Below are 24,166 nucleotides of genomic sequence, written 5' to 3'. Positions count from 1 at the left end.
TAAAACTCACGTCTTTTGAGATGAAATTTCCTAGGTGTGGTTTCTGCCTAAAGAAGAATTTATCTTTGTAAGTTTAAGCAAAAATAGTTCAGCTCTTTCTACCAGGAGTCTTTTCCCATGATAAACAATTAATACAACTTTCACAAGCAGTGGTTGTGCTGAAATGGCTGGAAATAGGAAGATGAAATTTTGTATGAAAACTTCTGTCTTTGCAAATAAATGCCATTTGGCAATCCTGCAAAACAAGGACCAGGAGACTCGAGTGATGCCTGGCTACAGTGAGGTCCAGCAGAGCCTGACAACTGCACTTTATGGTGGGAGAGCTCAGGTTACTGATTTCTAATCACTTTTACTGATTTCTTGAGAGAAGGTGGGCTGCACTGAGCACATGTTCTGGTTTTGGAGTGAGACTGGTCTCCAAAGGACAATGTAGGATGCTGTAAAAATAAATAGCATCTTTAGTGAGAAACAGTATAGACTCATATAATTAAAGACTGCAGAGTAATTAGACTTGATGGCCTATTCAGTCCTTGTTTTTTATGCTGGGACTAACAACAACGAAGAGTTTTAGAATGGAGAATCAGCCCTATAAAAGAGGTAATTGCAACAGTGTTTTCTATGCTGTTCACACTGACAACAAGAACTGGAGTGAGACCAGCAAACTCATCTCACAAACTTGGCACTGAACAACAAACATCACAGAGTGATATCTTTCAATTGTTTCCAAGCTGTTTTGGGGTCAAACCGAAGACTCAAAGGTGATCAGTGCTATGTCCCATAATCTGACCTCTATAAGGCACACTTTCACAATGATATAAAAACTGCTACCTTTGCTATAAATCTGTGGTAGTAAAAAATATCCCCAAGATGTTTCATTGGAGAATAAGGCTAAATGCTGCCATTTATATACCTGCTTTTGGACATGCAAATAATGTATTAACTATCACTAAAATGCAGGAAATAGAGATAAATTCTGGAAATGTGGTGTTCTTTTCAGTGCTTGGGAGCACAGAGGGGAGGTATATGTGAGCATGGAAGGGGTGGGAGATTGGAAAATATGTATATAAGAGAAATACACTTTCTCTATGAACGTACCATTCCTCAGCAGTAACCTATGTTCCCTGCAAGAGAGCCAGGGTGATCAGCAGGGTTTTTACTGAGCCACAGCGACAGGCACATAGGTGCAGAAGCAACTGGCTTGGGGCTCCAGAAACTTCAGAATCCCCTTGGTAAGCGAGTAAATGAGTTTTTTAAAAAGTATGTGGCACGCAAAAACATTTATCATGGACAGGAAAGAGACCAGTGATCTCCACCAGCAGCCAGAACTCTTGGCTGATAAAATGCACTCCTTTCCACTCCTAGAACTACCAGCCCGATGGCTGTAACTAATGAGCACATAAACCTCCTAATACTGCATTCAAAAACTTTGGAATAGACCAGATCCCAAAATACCCTGCAGGACAGCTGTTATCCTCCAAGTGACCTCTGGCCTGGAGGATTGCAGCACCTTGGCCCAACCCTCCCCTTCACCTAAAAAGCTCCCCCTACCCATACTGCCATATAGCATGCAAAGAGAGCTTGGCCATAAAACATCAATCCCATAAAGAAACAGAATTCTTTCTATCCTCAACTCCTCTCTGGGAGACTTGCAAACAGATTACTTTTAATGCTATATGTTTCTGCCACAACAGCTTCCTCCAGATGATTCTGCCTTTGGGGACAGCCAGTGGCCCCAGAACAGGAAAGAGTAATTTACATAATGAAAATATGTTATTTCTGTGAAGCAAGCTTTTCAAGCTTTTCTCTTAAGTAGGGACAAGAATGAGTTGTGTAGAAATGAGGCTTCTTCATGAGAATAACTAGGAGTGATCAGTGATGCTTGGTGGGGATCAATACAAACTGCCCAGATCCAGCCAGTGAGTCCACCTGTTCTGCCACAGCAAGATTCATCTGTTTTTGAATATTTTCCAGCTCCCCCCATTTTGCTGACTAATGGCAACAAAACTGATGAAAACATCAAAGCTGAAGCAAAATCAGCACAAATCTTGTGCATCTGTGACAGTTTTACAAAAAGCCTAGAATGTGAGCCCACATTTTTATTACTGAGGAAAGCAAGACTGAGAGGGCTCAGCCAGGATCCAATCGCTATTAGACAACTGCAGGTGATACAGCCCGGAGTCTCCCTAGGATGTATCTGCAGTGTGCCAGGGTAGTCTGGTCATTATCAGTAAGGGTCAATGATTAGACCTTGCTTTCAAATGAATGCCCTATCTGAGGGTCACCCAAAATGTGAGAATCCAGACTCAAAACACAAGAGGTATAACTAAGTTCAGTGCCACCAAACTCTGCTGGGACTTTGCATAGGAGCAGTTTGTTTAAAAGAAAACGTTTTTAAATATCTTCTCAGCAACCTTCACTGTTCTGAAACTCTGAGGATGACACTCATCTACAGATAGTCCACAGCTGGAGCAAAAACCTCACTGAGAACTACATCAAAAACTAGGTGGAAATCCAAAACACGCTCGTATATGCCATCACATTTTTTCACATAATGGCATTACCACAACTGTCTGTGATCCCTTCAGAAGATGGAGGGTCTCTTCAATCTAATGCACACTGATTGTCCTTTATTAAATGACTACAGTGTATGTAACTTCTTAACCTGTTCTTCAGACTAGCTCCCTTATTTTGTGTGTTAATGATGATGAGCTGATGCACCTGCAATTTTCTGTTTCTGTCTTCTCACAGAATTTGTGCACTTTGGTTTGTAAGGTTTTACTGCCAAGAGGCAAGTCCCCCATATTCCTTTAGCCCTAGTATTTATTTCCTATTACATGGTATTGTAGAAAAGCTAAATACTTTCCTCCCCTGGCTTGTCAGATTTAGAAGGTGTTTGAAGATTTACTGAGGAACACCAGAGCCTAGATATATAATGATCATCACTAGCAAGGCCACTAGCATATCAGTAAGCAGTTGCTAACATGTCAGCTTCCAGTAGGGACTTGCCTAAATTACTCAGTGAATTTTTAGGGCGCTCACAGAAGTGACATTTGTCACACGATTAGCTCCTGGAAAGTGCTCTACAGCAGTTCCCTGACAGAAGAGCACGTGAAAGTGCCTGATCATGTGACAAATCAACCACTTTGGGGGCAGGGCTCTAATCCACATGCTCACCCTCCAGCTGACGCTGGGCAAATCCCAACCCAGAGTCCCACCCACCCCTTCTAGAATCACAGAAGCACAGAAGTAGTGTCGGAAGGGACCTTGTAGATCTTCAAGTACGACCCCCTGCCTGGGCAGCAGAAAAACTGGGCTCAGATGACTCCAGCCAGGTAAGCATCAAGCCTCTTAAAGGCCCCCAGGGTAGGAGCCAGCACCACTTCCCTTGGAAGTTGGTTCCAGATCCTAGTCGCCCTGACTGTGAAGTAGTTCTTACGGATGTCTAATCTAAACCTACTCTCCAACAACTTGTGGCTGTTATTCCTTGTTATGCCAGGGGGTGCTAGGGGAAACAAGGTCTCTCCCAAACCCTTCTGGTCCCCCCTAGTGAGTTTATAGACGGTCACCAGGTCCCTCCTCAGCCTTCTCTTGTGAAGGGTGAACAGGTTCAGGTCCCGCAGTCTCTCATTGTAGGGTCTGCCCTGTTGTCCCCGGATCATGTGGGTGGCCCTCCTCTGGACCATCTCCATGTTGTCCACATCCCTCCTGAAGTGGGGCGCACAGAACTGGACACAGTACTCCAGCTGTGGCATGACCAGTGTTGTGTAGAGGGGGAGGATCACCTCCTTGGCCCTACCTGTGGATGCACAATAAGGTCTGGTTAGCCCTGCCAACCGTGATCTCACACTGTCAGCCCATGTTCATCTTGGAGTCAATAATGACTCCAAGATCCCTTTCTGCCTCCGTGCTCTCAAGAAAGGAGTTTCCCATCTTATAAGTATACTGCTGGTTACTACTGCCCAAGTGCAGCACCCTGAACTTGTCAATATTGAAATGCATCCTGTTTTTGTTAGCCTACCCCTGTAACCTATCCAGGTCTTGCTGCAGTCTTTCCCTCCCTACTAGTGTGCTCACCTCACCCCAAATTTTGGTATCATCAGTGAATTTAAACAGATTGCTTTTCACCCTGTTGTCCAAATCACTGATAAAGAAACTGAACAGCGTGGGCCCAAGGACCGAGCCCTGGGGGACTCCGCTGCCCACTACCCCTCAGGTCAAATATGACCCATCCACCACTACCCTCTGAGTGCGACCCTTCAGCCAATCTGCAATCCATCGGACTGTGTAGGCATCAATGCCACAGTCGCCCAATTTTTTAATGAGGATGGGGTGGGAGACGTTGTCAAAGGCCTTGCTGAAGTCCAGAAAGACTACATCCATGGCGACACCTGCATCCAATGCTTTTGTGACCTGATCATAAAAGGCAATCAGGTTGGTCTGACATGACCTGCCCCTAATGAAACTGTGCTGGTTGCCCTTGAGCATCATCCCTGAAGCTGGCCCATCGCAGATGTGCTCCTTGATGATCTTCTCAAAGAGTTTCCCTAGGATTGAGGTAAGACTGACGGGCCTATAGTTGCCCAGGTCCTCCCTCCTCCCTTTTTTAAAGATGGGGACCACATTGGCAATCTTCCAATCATCTGGAACCTGGCTCGAGCACCACGAGCGCTTGTAAAGCTGTGCCAAGGGCCCTGCAATAACCCCTGCTAACTCCCTCAACACCCTGGGGTGGAGAGCATCTGGACCCACTGATTTGAATATGTCCAGCACCTCCAGAAGGTCTCTAACCCAGTCCTCCCCAACCTGAGGTCTGGAGGCATTCCCCTCGAGTCTGTCTTGCATCACGGTGGGGAAGTCCCGGTCCCTGCACAAGAAAACGGAGGTGAAGAATTGGTTAAAGAGGTCTGCCTTCTTAGCTCCTCCTGCATCAGCTCCAAAGCAGAGCTCAATCCCTCCCCCTCCCCCCAGCCCAACAGTGAACATCTGTTGGGTCGGGGGAGGGAGTGGGGGGACAGCGCAGGTCACTAACTCATGGACACTTTCTGAGAAGCATCATGAGTTAGAGTGGAAAGCTGCACTTCACAGCTGCTCGAGGAGATGGGGAACAGACTTCAGATGCCCATACGAAGCACAGGGAAGGCACAGACTTTGCTATACCACTCTCTTATTCCTTAGTCCTGACAAGAAGGAACTACCACAGGTGGAGGAAAGGCCATTCAGTCTCTATGCCCCTGTAATATGCCCCTAGGATACAAGTGTCATTTCTTTAAAACTGCAGCTAGACAGCTAAAGGAGTGGGTGGGGTGAGCAGCAGTCAGTTCCTCTGCAATGAATGAGATGTGGGGACAAAACAAATCTGGGTGTGTCGGCCTTTTTCTTCTTATTATAAAGTTCCTATTCAGCATCAGAAGAAAACTACTTTTTCTGCTTCACCTCCTTCCCATGTGACTTTGCAGCTGCTGTTGCTGCCACATTCAATTACACTGAGCATTGAGAACAGAAACTCTCTTCATACTGACCACAGTTCAGTTATCCAGCAATAATGACTTCTGACCCCTCATACTGCACCATATTTAAACTTGTGAGCTGGAAATGAAAGGCAGTGTGTTCTGTTTACAATTTTATAAACTGCTTACTCTTTACCAACCATGTCAACGTATTTCACATCATGGATTCTGCATTAGAAAGACACTTTGTGAAGCTCCTAGTGAAAGGAAACACTACATAACACTCTGTTTATAGGCACATCACTTTATGGAAAACAGCTCCTGGTACTTCTGAAAAATAAGCAGTACTTGAGAAGAAACTTCTCAATAGAAATGAAAAATCAGGAAACTGTAGACAGGATCCTTACAAGTTCAACCAGACAGGTAGGTTATGTTGTTCAGTTTTAGAAGTGGTTAGCTGTGCAAGTACAACATTTGAACTCCCTGGACATTCATGCACTTCCATTGGTGACCTGATTTCCAGTGGTTCAAAGCATTTGCAGGTCCTATTGAGTGAAATGGGGGCCACAGTTGCTCAGGATCTTTGTCAATCATGCAACAGGCTACTCAAGTACCTTTGTCTAAATTAAAATGCCTACATTTTGAAACCATGTAGCCCTGTTTGGTGAAATCTGACATGATGAATGAATAGGAATGCAAAAGTGTCATTCAAATTCCAAACCTTAAAATTCACCTCTCTGTCATTACCTGGAAACTAAGATACAAATAACTCATCAAATTTTCTCTTAGCATCACAACATCTTTCTCTTTCTAGTCTTGCTTGTCCCTGTATTCATCTTGAAGCTGAATAAAAGCACTGTGTAGGGTCATCCATTCATGGCTAACTCCTTTCTCTTTCAGAGATGCACAACCTTGAGAGTGTGATTGAAGGATGCCCATTTGCGCCTGGAAGATACTTTAATGAATCACAAACTCATATACTTTACACAATGAAGGCACAATGTGTCCTTGTTTCTGAATAAAAAATGTAGTGCATTCACAAGAAAATATCCTGCATCACATTTTTTAAGCAGGCTCATAAGAAATGTGCTTCCACTTCATTTGTCTCAATTCCAATCAATTATCAGATTGAAGGAGGATGCTCTAAAAGTCAATAAACACACTGAATAGAAAAGAGACATACACTCTGTGTGCACTGAAGTTAAAAGAGATCTGTAATACACAATTAATAGGATATGAGTTTGCTCATAACACACAAGTGAAAACACTGAAAATAATTGTGGGTAGCATATACAGTGGTTTCCCTGTATGAGTGAGAAGACGAAATCTGTTCCCTGTATGGCATGATTGAGTTGGGGTAACTCAGCATCAGAAATATGTGGACTGATGTATTGGAAATACAAAAATAATGATAATGGGCTGGAAGGACTGACTGATGAAGCACAAAGCTACATATGGACCAATACAGGTTGGCTAGTCTGCAATTAAGATGGCTGGAAAAATTGTCCCTAAATATCTGAAAGATAGGGATGGAGACTGAACAATTCAGGGTAGTAGATAATGGCTGAATATCAGGGAAATTTTCCTGATACTGGGATGGGAGCTTCCTGGCTTGAATCATTTTGGCAAGTACTTGCCAAACTTTGATAAGGAGGCAAGTATTAATGGCAATGGTGTAGATTCTCCCCTGCCATATCCTAAACTTCTGAATTTGGACACTGCAATTATCTCAAGATGGCACAGGAGGAGCAAGGAACTAATTCAGCCTCCCTGTCCTTGGAGTGTGATCCTACTGTAGCCCACATCAGCCATCACTTCCAAAGGTCAGAGGTACACTTTGTACTGCAGCTTTGGATTTTGTGTCATTTCTTCTTTGGACCAGATGCAAACAACTTCCTTACTGGAGAGGTCTACCCAAAAGACAAGGACTCCTTCCCAGACTTTCAATTTATGAAAATCATTGTATGAACAGAAATGGACTCCAGTAATATGGGAAGACTCCAGCTGTCTCAAATCACTGGAGCTGGGTTCAGCCAGGCTGCTGAAGGGATAATGCTAATAGATATAGGTCAGTGATACCATCGAGGCAGCTAATTATTCCAGGAACTGACTTTGTCTCATATAATATGTGGAGGTGAAAGCTATACCCCTCTAAACACTCAGGCATGCTCTATAGTAACTTAGCTCACTAGCACTGTATGGGGCCCAGAAAAGCAATCCTCATATGACATGGTCTTCCTGCATGTCTACACAAGCAGCAGGTTTTTTTTCACATTTACTTATCTCACCCTTCAGAACAATTCCATTTGGCAAATTTTCCATGTTTCTGTGAGTTATGAAAAAGGGAAGAGAACAGGATGGCAAATAGAGGAAGGGAAGCAAAGGAGCAGGTAAAATAAGAGGTACTGACCTAGCTAAATGGATGAAAAGAACATCCAAGGTCCTAGGCCTACCTTTCCAGACCCCAAGTGTTCAGAGAGTGCAGCAAGGGGCATTTGCTCTGAAGGCCCTTCCTTGCTTTGGGAGAGGGCACCTCAGCAGCCCCATGACAGGCAAGCATTGCTGAGAGAAATGAAGAGGCAGATGCTCCAACACTTGCGTAGTGCATCAAGTTCAGAACAAATTTAGTTCCATTGAAATTCTGGTAAGTCCCATCATCCACCACAGACACCAGCAGAGACAGCAGTTAAATAATACAACACACTTCTGCTTGCTGCCCGAGGCAGACTGGACTCTGTTTACAAAGTTTACTTTGTGGTTTTGTTCAGTCCAATGAACTGAACTGCAAACTATTAATGGCACCTTTAGTTGCACTGACACAAAAGCCCCTTGCCTTCCAAGCATCAGCCACATCCCATCTACTCTTCATATTTATGAAGAGGCTGCCAGGATTTTTTTTTTAAAAGTGTCCTGTGTGAGGACTCTGTCCCCATCAGTACAGGTCTGTACTTCTCATAGCAGCAGCTCAGCACCCTCCAGCTAAAGAAGATTAATACTGGCTTTTGCTCTTCAGTACCCTCTTGCCACAATAGGGTAAAGTCCTTGTGAGTAGGGGTGCATCAATACAAAATTTGGGGGCCAATACCGATGGCTGATTTTAAGCAAGCCATATCAGCTGACTGCCGATACAATCAATTCTCCTTATATCAGTGCCAATCCAATATGGGACCAATGTATCCCATACTGCATCTCTTCTTGGGAGACAGATAAAAACCCTGTGCCATACACAGTGCCATGGTAAGGAAGTTTGGCACCCAGAGCAAAGCCTGCAGCAGCAGCCTGCCTTTACCCCATGCACAGATTCAGGGGGGCACATGCCCCCACCCATGCTAGCCCAGGAGTGCAGACAAGGGTGGGAGCCAACCCCCCTCTCCCCCCCAAATGAACTGCTTGCAGGTCTGCTGCATGCCCCAACCTGCCTGGACAGCGCCTGTTGGTGCCCCTTTACTGCGGTACCCAGGGCAGTCACCCCACTTGCCCCCTCCCACCCACTTTGCTATGGCACTGGCCATACACCATCCAGCATTGAAATGATCCACTACAAGACCCACTAGTGTCCAGGAGGAGGGTCCTCATAGGTGCACAGTGGCAATATTGTGAAGCAGGTAAGATATTGGCTACAATGATTCTTTTTTTTTTGCATCATTGGCTGATATAATTTGTATTTAGAAAACTTATGGAAAGCAAACAAAGTTCAAAGGTCTCAGTAAAAGAGTTACAGAAGCAGAGGCAACATTTGATACATAGTCCCTGTCACTGACTCCTGTTCACAGACTGTAATTCCCCATTGTTTACCAGGCCCTCTCACACAGCAATGGGAAAAAGGCACTTTTTTTAAACATAAGAGGGTGACTATAAAGGCACAAAAAACTAGCACTGAAAGCTCCTCAAGCTTCTTTTCTTAAACTGAGTAGATTTCAAGTCCACGGCTTCTCTGAATTTAAAAAACTAGAATACTTCTCTTATATTGATTGTTACATGCTTTTCCAGCAAAGCCAAATGAATCAGTGCTGAGTGTCTTGAAATTCATACCAACCCAACAATTTCTAGCCAGTGTAATAAGCCCAGCAATCCTGCAGTCACTGCCTGCAGACCTGCAGACCAAGGCAAACCTGCCACTGCAGACCAGCAGTCCCAGAGCAGCTCTCCAAAGGGAACCCACTCTAGCACCAAACCACTCCTGGGAATCAAGGACAGGCAAGCTTATTCATTCGGTGTTCATGGCACATACACCAATAAGAAGAAATATCATTAAGAAATCATTCAGAGCCCCTTGATAATGCTCCCCACTGGTGGGAGCAGTTGTTCAGCCTTCCTCCCAGCCTAAGTGGTTCTGCACTGACAGATTTTAAAGCAAAGACCTAACCCTCAACAGAGAGCTTCTTTCTTCTGTGAGATCCCAGACAATGGCACAGCTAGAATCTTTCATGGTAGCCTCACTGCCTGTGGCTGAACACTTACCTAAGGGAAAAACTCCTCCCAGCTCTGAATAGATCCTTATCAATTTGAAAACAGCCATATAACTTTCAGAAAAAAACAGGTAGTTATAGATTGCTCCCCCAGAGCCAAGGAAAGCAACAGCCCGACAAGTCACAGCAGCATCACACACAATAAGAGAGAAATCCCACTTCGCCTTACCTGAAGAAGCCAGTAGCACCTTCTGTGGAAAGTGGGGATGATAGAGGAATGGACATAACAGCCGTACAAACACTAGGGAGAAAAAGCAGATGCTGAGTTAGTGAAGGAAATCAGTGCTCAGATGGTAACCTAAGTGAATGAGAAGGGCATGCCTGCTTCAGGGCCAGGTAGCTATAGTATATTATAGACTGTGTTATGTTAGCATTTACTAAAATCAATACCTGGAATAGATCCTGCTGGTAAAACGTAATGTCAGATTGAATTATACAAAAGCTTGAGAGTAGCACTTCATAAACATTCACAGGTTCCAGCATGAACAAACCAGACTTTCAAACCCTTCCCTGCTTTGCACTTTGAGTAGGTCAGCACAGCTGTCTCAGATATTTTGAAGTAGAAAATCCACACAGGACAGCAAGGAGAGAGTGAAGTGGTACAGTGGACAGGGCACTTGGTGGGGACTCAGGGGACCTAACATCTAATTCCAGCTCTGTCACTGGCCTGCTGGGTGACTTCTGGCAGTTCGCATCACTGCCCTGTGCCTCACTTTCCCCACCTGTAAATTATTGATATTTCCATGTTATTAGTGCTATATGGAAACAAAGTGATATTATCATTTGCTCAATCATTATCAACAGAACAAAGAAAAAACACTCCTTTTTGTGGGTTTTTGAGGCTCAGAAAGACGTAGTTTCAGTAATAAGCTGAAAGGTTTTTGAACTCAGTAAGTATCTGGGAAACTGAGTTTGATCCTAATTACAGACCAACATAAATGTGTCTGGCCCTTTTATCCTAGGGTATAATAAACATATGACCACTACACATGCCCAGCAGACAACTCCTCACTAGGACTGGGTGTACGAAGCAGACTTCTGATTTGAACCCAGGTCTAAGATGTCTGAACTGAACTGAATATTCCTGCCTCCAGAACACTGCTGTGGGGCAGGAGCAGCAAACAATAACTGAATTAATAAGGCAGCCCTCTATTACATAACAATTTATTTTAAGCTTCTGCTACTAAGAATCTCTTTAAAGATGCACTTGCAATACTAGAGATATAACTGGATTCAAATTACCTGGTTTCCTAAATCAGCATTAGAAAGCTGAAGCAATTGCCTTCAAAACCCCTTATTAAGCTACCTAGATTTCTTCTAATAACCACTTAAGTGATAAACTACTGTATTTACCCAAAGCTCAGTCACCTAGATAAGGTCAAAGCAAAAACGCTGCATTATATTAACATGAATTCAGGCACACAACAAAGAAGTTTGCTATGTACATCTTCATCTTTTATTTCAAAGTTATTCCTCTTCTTAAAAACAAAACAAAACAAAACAAAACAAAAAAACCTCCCCTCTTTTGTTAATGAAGTCAATTTGAATCATGCTTTTTCTGATTAGCTGAAAAGAAATGGAACGCTGAGGCTAGGGGATTTTGGCTTCAGGAAAATCAGATTTCCAATATGTTAGAACCTTTAAACATTGTTGTCATTTGGGAACTATACTCAGTATAAACCAACCAACCAAACAAAGCAGAAATTAATTTAAAAGATCCCTGTACAATTCCTGTCCACTATATATAAAATTATGTATATAATTATATATATAATAATTATTAATTATAATAATTATATAATTATTATTGTTATTAGGAATGCAATATTTTCTTTTGATGACTTTGGTTTTAATATATATATTTTTTATGTTACACTCCCTCCTACTGAAGAAAATTCATATTCAGATGTTTTCCTTAAATATTAGCTTGCAACTACTGAGCAACCTGCTTGCAGCTTTCATCCACTATTCCTCCCTTAATGATCATGTACATCTAAGCAATATCAGTATTTCTACAATTACAGCACAGAAAAAAAAAAGAAAGAGAAAAGAATCAAGCTGATGGCTCCTAGTCAGGGATTTTTTTCAAAATATTTTTTATTATTACTATTATTTTGTGTTTTGCTCAGCAGAGTAGATTGATTATAATAATATTCTCCACTTAACTAGTGCTTTGCTTATTCCAAGTGCTTTATAAATGTTAACTATTTAATCCTCACAAGCTCCTGGAGAAATAGATCAGGATCATAATCCCCCTTGTGCAGAAGGGAACTAAAGATATTCTATGTGGCAGATTGCAGTGCAGGGTAGAAATATGCACAGCAGCTATAAACAAGCCTGCTTTGGTCCCAGCAGCAGTTTAGCTACAGCGAGACAGAGTTCCATGCAGGCTAATCTATCCTGCCAAGGAGCGGGCTACTGCTGGTGGCCCAGCTGGCTTGTTTAAAGCTGGCTCAGGTATATCTATGCAATGCTGCAAGTGTAGACATAACCTGATGCCCACTGAGTCTGCAGCAGTTTGCAGAGGAAGACTTGTCAGCCTCAGACCCCACCAGAACTAGAACCAAAAATGGTTGGATGGGTGTAAAAGGGAAAAACAGTTCCCATCTCTTCACTTCCGGTAATGGTGCTGGAAATGCCTTGTCGGTTCTGCATCAGCAGTTCCTGAGTAATCATTCCTCTCCCCAGCTTACCCTTAGAATTGAGTTTAGCATTTGAGTCCTTCCATAATTCCCCCACAAAGGGGACAGGAGGGACTTGATGGGGGGCTTCACTCTGTGCAGACTGCAGGTCTCCCCTGCCTGAGAGAAACAAGGCCCACCAGCCAGATCTCAGGTCTGCTTTGCTTCTGGGAGCTGCTCCCTTAGTTTCTCTTTTGCACTCACCATCACAATCTAGGATGAATAATAACTGCAGATCAGACACTTTGGAGTCCTAAATCTGTTCTCCTAGTTGGGCTCCTATAGTGCTGTGAAGATGGAAGAAAAAGCCAGACCTCAGGATCTGAAAACCGTTGATCTTGTGCTCCAGCTACAGGGAGAGATGGCAGAGCAGCTAGGGAGAACTCACCACATTCAAGACAAATGCTCAAATTACTGAGAGGCAACCAGTTGGCTCACTTCAGGTCTCCAAGGGAAGAAAAAAACCCTTGCAAGAGGAGGGACCTCCCTAGGGCTCTCCCAAGCTGTATGCCTCCTCTTCCTCCAAAGTGCCATTCTTCAGCCACAGCAATCAAGTCTACCACTCAGCAGGAATGGTGGGAGTGTTTAGAGGTAACTTCCTGGTCATGGTTCATCTTGTAGACATTAAGGCTAGAGACAGACATAAACCAGTTTAAGTGATCAGAAACTGGTTTAAACCTGTAACAGAACAAATGTTCAATGCACATAAAACAGTTTGAAAATGGCTGAAACCAGTTTGAGATAAACTTCACTGAATATAGTATCAGACTCAACTGATTTGGCTTCAACTGCTTTATGCAATATCTGTCCCAGACCCCTGGCTGGTTTAAGATAAACCAGACTCCCCCAGCATCCTGGCATGCTTTCTGGGCTGGGCGGGGCTCTCTGCTCCACAGCAGGGCTGGCCCCTCCCCTCTAGTCCCTGGCTGGAGTTTAACAGAGATGGCAGGTACAGCAGGGTCTGCCTGGCTTCCCCCTGTCCTACCCACCCCCTCCCTCACTGCTTGCTGGATAAGCAGGGATCCCGCCCCCCACCCCCATCTCCCACAGCATTAGCCCCATGGATCCTAGGCATGTAGTATGCTAGCTAATGCTGATAGGTGTCTGTGTATGAGTGTCTCCAGTTCCACCGAGACAGGCAGACAGAACAGTGACCTTTTAGGGCTTTTGGACCTAAACCCTGGTAAACTGTTTAAGAAGAGTTTGAACTAAAGGAGAGAGGCTATTGTTTTGCTGATGAGGTGATGAACACTGCTATCAGCCCCCTGCTGGCTTGCTCACCTGTCAGTTTGCTGCAGAGATTATAAAGAAACAGTGAGAGGAAGACTGAAAAGCTCCATATCATCATCAGATGCATGCACTGCAGACCCCCATTTGTCTCAGAGTGCTAGCAGGGGGCTGGCAACACTCTCACCCTTGAGCAGCAAGCAGGGAAAAGCCTGGGATGGTTCAGGCAGATCTCCCTAATCAGAGGTCCACATGGGGCCTGGCCATGTCCCCCTCAGCTCAGCTCCCTGCAGAAGGGAAGGGAGGGCTGCTCTAGAGCTCCCCAGCTTCTAGCCTGCACCACTACAGGCACGAGCCTGAATTTCCTCAGTCCAGAGAGAATGTCTGTCCCATTACAAACCGGTTCAGCCTAACCAGGTTAGACTAACCTGCAAAGATTGAATCAACTCAGGCTCAGGCTTATTTAATGTCTGTCTCTAGATTAAATGGCTCACCCAAAGCCACAAAGTGAATCAGGGGTAGAACCAGGAATAGAACCCAGGAGTCCTGACTACCAGGCAGGAGGCTTCAAGTACCAGACACTATTTCTATTATATATAGCACCCTATCTTATCAAAACATCTGTGTTTGGGCAGCATCAGTACTGTCAGCACAGCTCCAAGAATAGTGTCTGTTGATTATTTACTGCTGCAGAACCAGCAGGGGAACACAACACATTGCGTTTTTGTCAGGGATACTAAACCTGAGGCTACTCTTTTTATTTACTCTATGACGGAGTGGAAAGTTGTTAGGCTTTTTAAAATCCAACAATCAGATATTTAGAATCCAGTGAACATTTCCCATGAAACGAGAACAAACTTTCCGATAGGAGAATAAAAATCTGTCAGCTTTTCTTTAACATAATGACAGTCAGGCCAAGAAAAATTTCCTCTTTACAAATAGATATTCAAAGTCCCTTCTGCACTCCTGCATTTTGGGGAAGATGGTGTTGAAATTATAAACAAAGGCAAGACACAGAGACAACCTGGGGGTTGCTGGGCCCGGGGCAAATCAGCCTATGCGGGGCCCTGCCCCCGAATGCAAGGAAGCTGGCAACAGATTCAGTGGCAGGGGGAGGAAGCAAGTGGCCAGAGGTGCTGGATTCAGTGGCGGGGTGGGGGAGGTGCTGAGTGGCTGGATGTGAATCCTGCAGCAGCGCAGAGTCACCGTGGCCGTTCTGCCTGGCTCTGCGGGGCCCCCCAAAGCGTGGGGCCCAGGGTGGTCATCCCACTTTGCTTCCCCCTCCCCCAGAGACAGCGCTGGCAAGAAGGATCCTATTATGGCAGTGTTGCCAACTCTCATGATTTTTGGCATTGCTCTTAAAGTCTATGCTTTGGGAATGTGAAAAAGTTTTTAACATTCCTGAAGTGTAGATTTTAAAAGCAATATCAACAATCATGAGAGCTGGCAACGCTGTTTTGGTCAAAAATATATATACCACCCAAAGTCCAGCACCACAAGTATCAGAAAGCATCACACATGTTAAACAGAGCTGTGAATGTTACAGGCCCTAGCCTTCAGATCTGGGTCCTGTGACACCAGTCCCATCTCACACGAACAGAAACAAAATGCATCAGAACCTGTTCACACACACAATGGGCTCACTCTGTGCTCAATGCCATGAGGGTGTAGGGTTCACTCACACAATGGGCTCCTGTAGGGTGACAATGGGAAGGCTTTGGTGCATGTCTAGAAGAGACCAGTTCCCTACAGTGCAGTATTTCCACAGGCCCAAGGACTCTGGTGCAACCCTATAGCCCTTTATTGGGACCCCTGGAACTAGAACTGGGATTTCTTTGGGTCTGTCACAAGACACATGCTGTGAGGAGGACCATGCAGCTCTCAGTATCTCCCATGGAGAAGCAGGAATGGAAGGGTGAGGTCACACACTTGCTGAAGCCTAAGGTCTTCCCTACATCCAGTGGATACAGGACTCCCACAACTACTATTTCACTTGAAACAGAAGACTGTCTGTGCACTTGCAATTAAATCCTTCATCCACCCCACCATCACAATGTTCATGAGCCACATCTAGTACCTCGAGGTATGTAGAAAAAACATTTAAAGCCGTGTCTATGTCTGAATCGCTGATTCTCCAAATCACCAATGAATCTTCAGATCTGGATTTGCCAAATCAAATCAGGACAGTGATCCGAAACAACTAATTGAATCACTATCCCCGATTTGGGCCAAATCCATATCGAATAGAGCCCATTTCCCACACCCCTAATGACAATGTTAACAGCTGCAGGGCTGCTTGGTTACTTTGTTGTGGGCTTTTTTTTTTTTAACCAATCTGGTAAACAAACTCAATGTCTATTAGTAATAAAACAAAATACTGAAGCTGATAAAAGTGACCTGTAAATATGTTAGAATAGAAGTTGGCAGGCATGGGAATAATCTGGTCTGTGGAGTTTTGGTGGTATTTGGTGTCAGAGCAGAGAGGATGGGCTGGCTAAGGGTGTTCTCCCTGTGTTGCTGTAGGGACGAGTGCCAGCTGTGGGCGGGTCCTAGCCTGTAACCCAAGGTGTGTCATTCCAGCCCACAACCAAAAAAAGGTTGCCTGCTGCTGTGCTAGAATATGCAGTTCTTGTGCAAACACTAAAGCACTTGGATGCTATAAATAGAAGGGCAATAATAATATATACTAGCCAACAGAATATTTTCATGTAATGCTGAAATAAATACATATCAAAACTTGGTGATTTATGAGCTTCTTTACAGTGTTATTGTTAATTATTCTTGTAATGGACATTTATATTCCTTTCAGGCTGCTTCAACCCAGAAGACCTGGAGTTGGTAGAAAGTTTCTGTTAGTAGGCCCCCATATAGCCTGCACCTGCCAAACTTCCCAGCCACAGAACACATGATCTTTTTTACATTGCTTTCTACTCAGGAACTCGGTCAGGAGAAGCTAAGTAGTAGGACTGGACTAGCTAAGAATTGTACCCATAAATAATAATGCTTCGGTGCTGAGAAGATGGAGATTCTTTGTATGGACAAGATTAAATACAGTTCCACAGGCATTTCACACAGCCCCCAGGGAAACATAGCAAGCACCAGGGAAACAGGCTGTGTAGGTGTCCCTGGTATACAACTGGTGGACAGTGTTCAGGATACCCTGCTCTCATCTGAGAGGGATCTGCTTCCAATTGCAAAGCTCATGGTTCCTGTTCAGGTAAAATCTCAGCAGGATTTTAAGTGTACCTTAACTGAGACGTAGGCACAGAAGTTAAAAAAAATACTGCTGCTAAACAGGCCTGTGCGTGTCGGCAGTGATCTGATCCGACTTCGGATCTGGCCACTTTGGATGGCAGCGGTCCGACCTGGAGGTCCAGACCAGGTTTCTGCCTCGATCCAGCCAAAGCGGCTCCGAAGCTTTGGAGCCACCTTGGAGATCTGGCCATAGGGTACAATGGGGAATCAATGAAATATCTATAACTTTATTGTTTTTTGTCCAATTTGGATTAAACTTGCAGAAATGGTAGCCCCTGCTGAGAGCATGAAGCCTACCAAGTTTCAAGAAGATCAGTATAGGGGTTTAGGGGGAACTGCACCCCAAATTCGTGAAAGCCAAACTCATATCATCTGTATGTGTTACACCACAGGGGGGTGAACACTGCAGGGGTGGTAGCCTTTGGTGAGGCCACAAATCCTGCCAAGTTTCAAGAAGATCGGTGCAGGGGTTTTGGGGGAACTGTACCCCAAATTCTTGAAAGCAAAACTCCTGTCATAGTCATATATATGTGTTACACCACGGGGGGGGGGGGGGTCTAAACTGCAGGGGTGGTAGCTCTTACTGAGGCCACAAAGCCTGCCAAGTTTCAAGAAGATTGGTGCAAGGGTTTGGGGAGAACTGCACCCCAAGCTGAGGACAAGCAAAACTCGTGCCATGGGTGACAGTGCATGTGTTAAGGCGCAGCGGGGTGACAGCTGCAGGGATGGTGGCCCCTGCTGAGGCCACGATGCCTGACAACTGTTGAGGAGATCGGTGCAGGGGGGTTCTGGGGTCCTACACCCCTAGCTGCTGACAGACAAAACTCATGACATGGGTGCTTGTGGGACTGTCTCTGTCTTGGGGCAGTTGATTGTCTGTATTGATTCTTTCCTCTCCTTAGCCTGGTTTTGTAGGTGTTAATTGAGGGTAATTAACTGGCTACATTACCTAGGTCCTGTGTAGTGAGCTGGTTCCTGAGTGAATCATGATGGATTGGTAACTGGTAACACAGTAGCTTAGCAGCCAGGCCTGCAGTAGTGTCTCCCACACCCCAAGACAGAGATAGTCAGTCTCACAAGCACCCATGGCATGAGTTTTGTCTGTCAGCAGCTAGGGGTGCAGTGCCCAAGAACCCAGAAGCCTTGCACTGATCTCCTCAACAGCTGGCAGGCTTCATGGCCGCAGCAGGGACCACCATCCCTGCAGCTGTCAACCCACTGTGCCTTAACACACACCATGTCACCCATGGCACGAGTTTTGCTTGTCCACAGCTTGAGGGGCAGTTCCCCCCAACCCCCTGCATCAGTCTTCTTGAAACTTGGCAGGCTTTGTGGTCTCAGCAAGAGCTACAACCCTGCAGTTTTGACCCCCCCCCCCCGTGGTGTAACACACACACTTGACAGGAGTTTTGCTTCGAAGAATTTGGGGTACAGTTCCCCCCAAGCCCGTTCACCAATCTTCTTGAAACTTGGCAGGCTCTGTGGCCTCAGCAGAGGATACCACCCCTGCAGTTTTCACCACCCTTTGTTGTAACACCTAGATGTGACATGAGATTTTATTTCAAGAATTTGGGGTGCAGTTCCTCCCAAACCGCTGCATCGATCTTCTTGAAGCTTGGCAGGCTTCATGCTCTCTGCAGGATCTACCATCCCTGAAAATTTAATCCAAACCAAGCAAATAACAACAAAGTTATAGATATTTTGTTTCCCCATTACACCCTATGGCTGGATCCCCGAGGCAGCTCCGAAGCGCTTCGGAAGCTCCAAACCGCTTCAGGAAGTCTATCGAGGCCACAGACATGCTGTCTATCAACCCGGACATGCTGCTTCGACACCAAAGTGTCCAAAGCTTCTCCGGATCTGAAGCTCTGTCCAAAGCCTCGCACAGCCCTACTGGTAAATCATATTCTGTCTTGGATTCCTTTTCTCTCAGGTATGATTGCACTATCATAAATCCTCATGTTATGGTGACAGGTGGGATGGAGGCTGTACTGGTGCTGGTTTTGGTGACCTGTGTATCTTGCCCAGTGCTCTGTCATATCTCAACAATGCTGGTCATCCACAAAATCTGAATGGTACCCTGTGCTGTACAACCCATCTGAATGATTTCATTAATGCTGGAATTCTAACCATTTAATCCTAATACAAATGGGTTAGCATCTTTATTTATAAACCTTCAGTCTCAAAAGTGCCTTCACAAACTAGGAAAATATTGTGCAAACAGTAAGATTGCCATCCCTGGCATCATTAGCATACCCTGTAACAGGATTAGCATGAAGGAAAAACCATCATTTCAGGTGTGTCATTAAAAATGCATGCTTATCAGTGAACAGGCTAAGAGGCTGGCTGCAGCTTCCCCTGTGCAAGATAATCACTTGCAAGGTCGGCTGGAATTAGAAAGGATTTTAAGGGTTATTGGCTTCTATCACAGAGTTATTTTTAAAATATAAACAACAAAGATTAATGCTTTAAGATATGTCAAGGTTAAAAGAGGAAGAGGAAAAAGAGAAAACATGCAAATAATCCAGGAGAAATTTTAACATTTTAATCCCACCATTCAGTGTGGGACAGCAGCAGGCTCTGCTTGTTTAGGGTAATCCCTAACAGAAATTCTCAGCTGCACTGCAGGATCGTGTTTTATTTTGAAAGGTGTTTAATGCATAGTTATGCTGACTCAGAGCTGGTCTTCCCATATCAGGAGTCAGCTCATTAGCTGGGCATCCCTGACAAAACAAAACAAAAAACCCAAACAACAACAACAAAAACACAACACAGCTCTGGAAGTTCCTATTCAATCATTTGAGAAATGTCACTAGAGAAGCCTTCATAGGAACCAGGGTGATTCTGGAGTGGCAATGCCAACTGTTTATTATGGAACCACTATAGCACTCTAATAACATCACATACACTATACCTGGAGGAGGTGAGCCTGGGGGACATTAGCTCATCAACACTGAGTGGGCTTAGCATGCCCCTCAGTACTAATTGGGGCCCATGCCTGCCTGCATAGGCACAGTCCTCCAAAGTCAGCTGTTGTAGAACAGGAATGAGCCCTTCTACTGGTAAGTGGCATGAAGCATTCATAGTTATCAGCAGTGGCCATGGCCACTAAGCCATGGCCTTCCCCCAACACCTGTTGACACCAGAGAGGTCCAGAACACAATAATGACCTTCACCATGTCCAAGCTCACTGATTCCAACAGGACCTGAACACGGGGCTAAGCAGCTGCTGATGCTATCTGAGACTAGGTTCTGAATGGTGCTGAGGCTAACCAAGCCCCAAAATGCTGGCCTCCAAAGCTGAACCAAGGCTGGTCATGCCTGTGCACACTTGCTGGCACCAAACTTGCATCCTGTCTGAAACAAAGACTGCATAATGCAGAAGCCACGGCACAAAACATTCTGCTCTTATGTCAGGAGGGCAGTGCCTTTTGCATTTTCCTGTTGGGATGAAGCTGCTTTTCACAATGCTCAGAGTCTGCTTTTTAGTAATGCTTTATCTTAAAGGTTCAAATGCTTAATTCTCTCAAGATAGCAGTTGCTAGTCTTTTTCAAGGGTAAAATCTATTTGTGCAGACTCACTGAATATCAGAGACCAAACGAGTAAAAAAACTGTTTTGCTTTCCACTGGAGAGATTATCCCAAGCATTTCTAAGGTGCCAATTATCATAATATCTAAACAGTTCTGTAGCATCAGGTAGCCCAGAGAGTTGCTTAAGTGCAGAACAGCCTCTGTGTGGCCTTTGTAGGGTGTGTCTCAGCTTTGATAGAGGGGATACAGGTAGAGTATTTGGAAGGATGAACATCTACAGCACTGCGTTTCTCCTTTAATGCACTGCTATAATTTAAGGAGCTGTATAGCAATTTCTAGACAGAGAGATGATGACCCTGAGTTCTGGCTGTCAGACACCAATTAAGAATTGAGGCAGACCCAATGGATTGTTCATAAACTGATTGGGAATTTCTTGAAAAGAGAGCTGTTCACTCGAAATGCCGAAGAGTCAAACCACAACTTTTTGTGAGGAGTTTCAGTGAGGAGAGGCCTCCAATTACAGAGTGGACTTCCTGTCACAGTGAGAGAGAGGATTCACATATGGTTTCCTGGTAGAGTGACCATCATAGTGGACATTCCAGTTTTCTGCTACTCTGTCCTCTATAGATACAAAACCCAACACCTTTATGTCCTCTATTTTTCTCTTCAAGAGAAAAATAGAGGACATAAAGGCATCCAGTTTCGTATCAATAGAGGGCAGAGGACAACCGGACTGTCCTCTATGATGGCCACCCTACTTCCTGGCCTGGGCAAGTCCAGACACTGCCACTCTCCCTGCTCTTAGGCAGATGCCTTGCCATCATGCTGTGGGTTACTCTGGTATGTCTCTCTCATTCCCCCTGAGGGACCTGTCCCACTCTGCACAAACAGATCACACCAGCAGGAACACTTGGTTTCTCCACACCTCACATCCCAATCACAGGCGATTGACTGTTCCGGGGCAGACATCACCCAGTGTCTCTAATCTTATAGTTATGGGCTTAACTTCCATTTCATTTGCATGAGAACAAAATCATGGATGTAAGCATACACTTAAGAAAAGAAAAGTATCTATATTACAGTCAAAACACCACGGGTGGCTGCCATTTTTAGTGGCATTGTTTTAGTAACAGAAGGCATGTGTAGACAAAACAGGGGTCCTAAATAGAAGTGGTGAGTTTTATAAAACACTGCTTCAATTTAGGGCTGATTAAACCCCCATGTGGTTCACACACCCCACTGGCTTACCTGCCTCTCCGGCAGGGAGGGGAGGGCGAGCTGCTGGTGGGTGGAGCAGTCGCTGGGCTGTGCGAGAGGGGTTGGGCTGGTATTTCCCTCTGTGGCAGCGGTGGCCCCCTCCCAGGCAGCACCCACTCGCAGGCACCTGGTGTGGAGAGTCCCGGGGGGCACTGCAGCCTTGGAGGGAAGCACTGGGCCTCTGCAATACTTAGGCAAACAGGCAGGCTCCAGGGTGGGGTGGGGGCGCGTGGGGAGGTGGAGATCAGGCTCGCTGCTTTTCTTGGGTGGAGCCTGCCTTCCCAGGCTCCTGCCAGGCTGCCTGCAGGGCTACCTGCAGAGCCCCTGAGCTGCAGAGACCCAAGTGCTTCAGTCCATGGCTGTAGGGGCACCAAACTAAAATGTCTTGAAGGAGTTTTAGTTTGCTGTGCCCCCAGTCATTTAAGGTGCGTTACGCCACCGAATTTCCTACAGCGGCTGGAATTAATGTACAATACGCCACTGAGACATGCCAATGCTGACACCATTAAAACAGCGCAAAAGCATTTAGCCCGCTTTAAAATGTCATGCACACGCGCCTCTCGTTTCGTCTATGCATGGCCAGAGATCATAGATCAATGACACACAGAAAATCAACCTGTGTACTTACCATTGGCTTCATCAGTCAGGCATTTACACACACACTTTTCTGTCCCGCAATGCACTAGAGATCTGCCGCTTCAAAGCAGGCTTGAATTGAGTCTGTTCTGTGTGAAAGGTGAGGTGAACTGTACTGAGCTGTGTGCAGTTGTATAAGCAGCGAAATGCTCACCAGTGCACAGAAAATGGTGGCAATGCACTTTTGAACTAAGACAGCTCCAGTGTATTTTAGTTCAAAAGCATGCCGCCACTATTTTCTCAGTGTTGATGAGCATTTCACTGCTTATACAACTGCAAGCGTTGCAACGGCAGGCACTTTTCAAAGCACCTGGCACTGAGGTGCGTGCATGTGTAAAAATGCTCTTACTACATGTGGAACTACCTACTTAGTCAAAGAATTTGCTGAGTATTAACCTGACATTGAGTAATTCAATTAAAGTCTTATTCCTCTCCCAAAAGATGAGCTTGTAGAACTGTTAAGAACTGAACTGCTGCTCTAAAATGAATTTTAACTAAATGAATTCCAATCTGATTTAACATTATGTAACCTGGGAACACCCAAGGGTGTGCCCATCCTCAATTGGAAGCGATAGATGAGGCAGGAGACAGTACTGTGAGACAGACACCTGTGATTTGAGTTCAAGTCCCTCTTTCCTCTATAGAGCCACCTCCACACCAATATTCTTAACTATTTACAGTTTACTAAATTATAATATAACATACTATTCTTATCCAATATGTATAGGTAAGTATGTCAGTAGGTATCACCCAACAAATAAAGGAAAACTTCCGGTAAGTATTTTCAATGATATCATTCAACAACACTAAGGGTATACAGATAAGTATTTACAATATGGTAAACCAGAAACCACCTCCTGGGACTGCTTGTCCTAATGGGCAACCCGCCTCAGGGACGACCTTCTCAACCCTGCACCCTACAGAGGTCTGGCACAATTGGTGAGTCCTCAGGATGACTGTGCAAGGAGGAGGGGTGGATACCCAGATGGGTGAACCAGGTAAGCCAGGACCAACGGGTTCTACAGGGAATCCAGGGTTATACAGGGAACCCATAATCAATAGGGTTATACCAGGAACCCAGAGGAACCATTAGCAGAGTACAACCAGATAGAAAAAAGGAGGGGGGGGGAGAGGAAAGGTGTGAGCAGGCAGCACACGAATGAGGAACCAATTATACAAAACTAAACCAACCCCATCACATATTGTACAATGTATCCATAATCATGATAACAAAATATAAGGCACAGTTTTACACGATATAAGGCACGTCTACCCCTGGATTCCATTTAGCAAGGGGTACCTGCCCGCCTACAGGTCTTGCTGGGAGGGAACTTTTCACTTGGGGCTTCCCTCTGGGGGGACCTTATTTCAGGAATGCCTCCCCCGCAAGATCCAGTTCCACTAGCAACTCACAGTCCTCTCCGAGGACCTATCAACCAGGCCTCAGGGTCCTCCACTCTGTCAGAGGCCCCCGGCACTGTCTGCCTCATGCCAAGACCTCCCCTCCTATCCCTGTGCCCTACTTTGGGCACTGAGGGTTCTTCCAGCTCTCGGGGGGGGGAGGACAGGGGGATCTAGTCACTGCTGGCTGGGTTTACCCAGTACTATGCCTGGGTCTTCCCTTTCCTGGGCCCTGCTCTAGGCTTCAGGCTCTTTTAGTTC

At 45.2% G+C, this 24,166-nt stretch overlaps 1 protein-coding gene across 1 annotated transcript in view; it reads right to left on the bottom strand.

Annotated features, from left to right (window-relative positions):
* The window catches only part of CAMTA1 (calmodulin binding transcription activator 1), a 1,278,205-nt gene that overhangs the window by 443,008 nt on the left and 811,031 nt on the right, over positions 1 to 24,166 (bottom strand). The window contains exon 5 of the mRNA XM_090023968.1: positions 10,086 to 10,157. Within this exon, the coding sequence (XP_089880094.1) occupies positions 10,086 to 10,157 (72 nt within the window). The remainder of the gene's footprint in view (positions 1 to 10,085; positions 10,158 to 24,166) is intronic.

This window comes from Crocodylus siamensis, chromosome 12 (assembly GCF_052110815.1).
Source record: "Crocodylus siamensis isolate JL-2025a chromosome 12, ASM5211081v1, whole genome shotgun sequence".
Lineage (NCBI taxonomy): Eukaryota > Metazoa > Chordata > Crocodylia > Crocodylidae > Crocodylus > Crocodylus siamensis.
This window is presented reverse-complemented; position numbering and strand designations above follow the sequence as displayed.